General features: G+C 33.7%; 1 protein-coding gene across 1 annotated transcript; it reads right to left on the bottom strand.

Annotated features, from left to right (window-relative positions):
* Positions 1-1,037: 1,037 nt before the first annotated feature.
* Positions 1,038-3,378, bottom strand: LOC111693034 (inositol-3-phosphate synthase 1-A-like; the record flags this gene model as incomplete). Its single annotated transcript, XM_023457172.1, has 4 exons — positions 3,282-3,378; positions 2,203-2,453; positions 1,383-1,880; positions 1,038-1,146 (listed from the first exon to the last, which is right to left on the bottom strand). Coding segments are annotated over exons 1-4 (955 nt in total), but the record flags the coding sequence as incomplete, so codon positions are not given.
* Between the last annotated feature and the right edge of the window lie 268 nt (positions 3,379-3,646).

A 3,646-nucleotide genomic window follows, 5' to 3' on the forward strand; every position in this document is an offset into this window, starting at 1 on the left:
TATATACGTTAATATTAAAAAAGTGGTATTAAAACATATGGGCGTTTGAGATTACTAATTATTAAATGTAACAATAGCAGTAAAATTTTTATTTTACTGTTCATGTCAACATGTTTATAATGCGCTTGTGTTATCAAAAATATAGCAGAACATATCGTCGCAGGAAAGATTTCGCCTACGGTTAAAAACACCTTATTACTACTAAATAGAATAAAAGATCTTCTAAAGTTTGAAATATTTAGATTCTACGTTATATTGTAAAGTCTAATGGACAACTCACTATCACACAGTTTTAACTATATATGGTCTAAACCGTACGAATTAAACACGTGAAACTACTATTACTATGCGTTCTAGACTCAATTGTGGATATAAAAAACAAAACAAAAATATTCGCAATAATATTACAAGGAATCAAGGAAATATTAACACAAAAATGACCTTGATATAAATTTTAGATCATCGACAGATTAGAAATATAATTATAATATTGACTAAAACCTGTACTTACTTAGTAAAATGCATTCTTTGTCTACAAATTAATTACAGATGTTTAAAGCTATGTAGAAATTTTAATTTCGTCACGTGATCAAGAATGCAGTATGATGTGATTTAGTGCGACCGACAACACAACCTGCATCGGCGATATGGCGTCTTGTCTACAATTTCTACGCCAACGATAAAGAACCTAATCTATTTAAGAAACGCACAAACTGGCTGTCTCTAGATCTAGAACTTTTGTTATTTATTATACTCCTGTTCTTGTCATTCATATTTTCGATTCTCAATCGCACTAAATGACGTCTCAAATTAGCGCGGCAGCAAACAGTCATTTCAAACAATTTTGCGCGCCAAATTTTAATTATTAATTAACAACCTCTAAGGGACTTCTAATAATTTCACTATATGATTATATAATATATCATTTCTATTGTTGTCCATTCCGCAAGAATTGGAAAATTGTTAAAAGAAAATTAAGGGTCCTTAATATTTGATAATACATAAAGGAAAAACTTGATCATTTTGCTTATGCTTACCTACGTATGGAACATACTTAATCACCACAACATGGTCTGGTTTTTCTCCTGGAGAAAACAAAATATCGTTTGACTCTACCATATCATCAACAACATTACTCTTAGAAATCTGGAAGATAACCGATGTCATCAGTAATTTGTTAACACAATTCGAAAATTAAGCGCGCTCTTCAACAAAATTAGAATTAAAAAATTAAAAAATGGAAAGAATATACGAAAATTTCAATGAACAGAGATAGATAAATCTATCTCAGAATATTATTTACATTTTGAATAGTGACTGTAAATATTGCACTTAATTGTGTGAAAATTGCAGCATTGCTTTGACATCTTCATTGTACTCACCTCTTTGGATCTAAACTGTTTGGGTGATGACAAATTTTTACCATCATTATTTCCCAGATGGTTATAGCTTACGATACTGACAGGTTTGATGCCAGCTCCAACCAAAAAGTCCACGAGAACGCTTTTAATCTTGGTCTGTCCGGATTTAAAGTCATCTCCAGCAATGAACACACCTCGTTTTTCAGCAAACTCTATTATTCCTGGCACGAAGGTATTCTGAGGAGACCCGTTGATGTAGGTACAACCCATCGCGATGGACGCATACGCAAATAATACTGACGGTGAAATTTCTGGGTGGCCTTTGGCAATAGCTGCCTTTATGTTTACAGCTGTGTCATTTACACCTTCTATAACATTGCTGAAACATTCTGTATTTGCAGTCCACAATACTATGACTTTGTCTACGTTGGTCGAGTTTTTAAATTGAGCAATATCGTTCATGATCTGCTCTAATTGTTCTTCCTTTGTGCCACTAATTACATTATCTGCCCGAGATTTCTAAAATAAGAAACAAAATGATATTTAAATGCAAATGTCGACTACAATTGTAATCGACAAAAGCAAATAGTTTGAAATTCTATATTACGCAATACAGCGACATATTTGCAGACGGTATTATTGGCCAGTGTTGGCAGAATTGTCAATGTAAATGTGAACAAGTTCCTAGCTCTGAATCTTTCAGTCATTATTCACTTTACTTTATGACATGTTATACAGAAATTCATTTATGGAAAAGATGCGAATTTATTGCTGAAGATACCACAGATCAAGAAGTGGAAAAATTGTAAGTAAAAAAGAACCCTGTATGATTTCTACATACCTGATTGGCAGCAATGAATTCTGATAAATAAATTGATGGTCTTGGTTTCAACCCCTGCATTAGTGGCTTCAGTTGCTGCTGGAGAGCTGGCTCTAACACCTGTGCTCTCTCCATAGCTTCTGCTAAATTGAGAGAGCTTATGTCCCACCCATCCACCACTATATCATCAGGATGAACAGTTGGCAACAACTGAGAGAAGGGGACATAAATGTTATCTGCTAATCGCACTGTCGCAGCCTGCGAAAGCGACCCTGAAAAAAAATATGATTGACATTATGTAAGGAAACTGAAACTATGAAGGCATTAGAAAAGTTGTTTCCTTAACAACGAAACAAGACTTTTTTTAGAAAATTTTATTTTTTAACATAGGTAATCTATGTCGATACTAACGTACTTGTGCACCTGCTCTGCAACAACTTTAATTCATCAAAAAAATATATATAGTTCTACTACAAAATGGGCATCCCTTTCAACTTGTTAGTGTCACAAAATTATGTACCGAGGTGTTTTTTCAAATTCTTGAATAAAAAAGAACTCAGTTAAATCTGGACTATCTGACAGGCGGTCCAGATAAGAGAAGTTACAGTCGCAGAGAATGTGTTGGATTNTGGTACTTAAAAGCTTTTGAAACCCTCCTCTTCGATTCAATCTATTGCAGATAAGTTTCCATCAACAATGTTTTATTTCAGGACGTGTAACTGAAATTAATTTATTATTTTTTACATAATGTGATCGACGTTCTTGTTTTTGCTGCAATATACCAAACCACTTCACCGCAACAATTAAATAAGTTAGCATAAAAATTTGTTTAAATCATATATCTTAATGATAGGATTGATAGGTACGTACAGTTGGTGCCACCCAAATGTGAACGGATTTTGGTTGTTATGGAAATTTCATCTGGATTTTATCGTAGTAAATCAAACTTTTCTTAGTGGCGTAACACAGAGGATATTCTGATGGATAAATTCGACCAAGGCATTGTCTTCCGCGTCACTGGAAACCTTCCCGACACCTTGCCTGATATATCTGTAATCTTTGTTCTTCTTGCCAGCGTTATTTAATATAAAAACTCTTACTGACATTTAAATCAGTATCCACTTCATTCAAAGACCAATTATCTTCTAATTTAGCTACAGCCCTTGATCTTTGCGCCTCAGTTAAATGCTCCTGCATATTTCACGTTACTTGTTTACATTTCATTGTTTGCTCTAAGTGACATATATATTTGACAACTATTGAATTTTACGATGACCATGATTTGAAGTCTAAATTACACGGTACAATATTGCCGTTCACATTTGGGTGGCGCTAACTGTATCAATTTGTATAATATTGCAACTTACTACTATCTAGGTAAAATTGTCGTTTCTGTCAGGGTGCTTCAAGGCTCTATATTAGGACCATTGATTTTTAATGTTGTTCTAAGTTATGTTGTAGGCTT

Source organism: Anoplophora glabripennis, unplaced genomic scaffold (assembly GCF_000390285.2).
Source record: "Anoplophora glabripennis isolate ALB-LARVAE unplaced genomic scaffold, Agla_2.0 scaffold6836, whole genome shotgun sequence".
NCBI classification, from domain to species: domain Eukaryota; kingdom Metazoa; phylum Arthropoda; class Insecta; order Coleoptera; family Cerambycidae; genus Anoplophora; species Anoplophora glabripennis.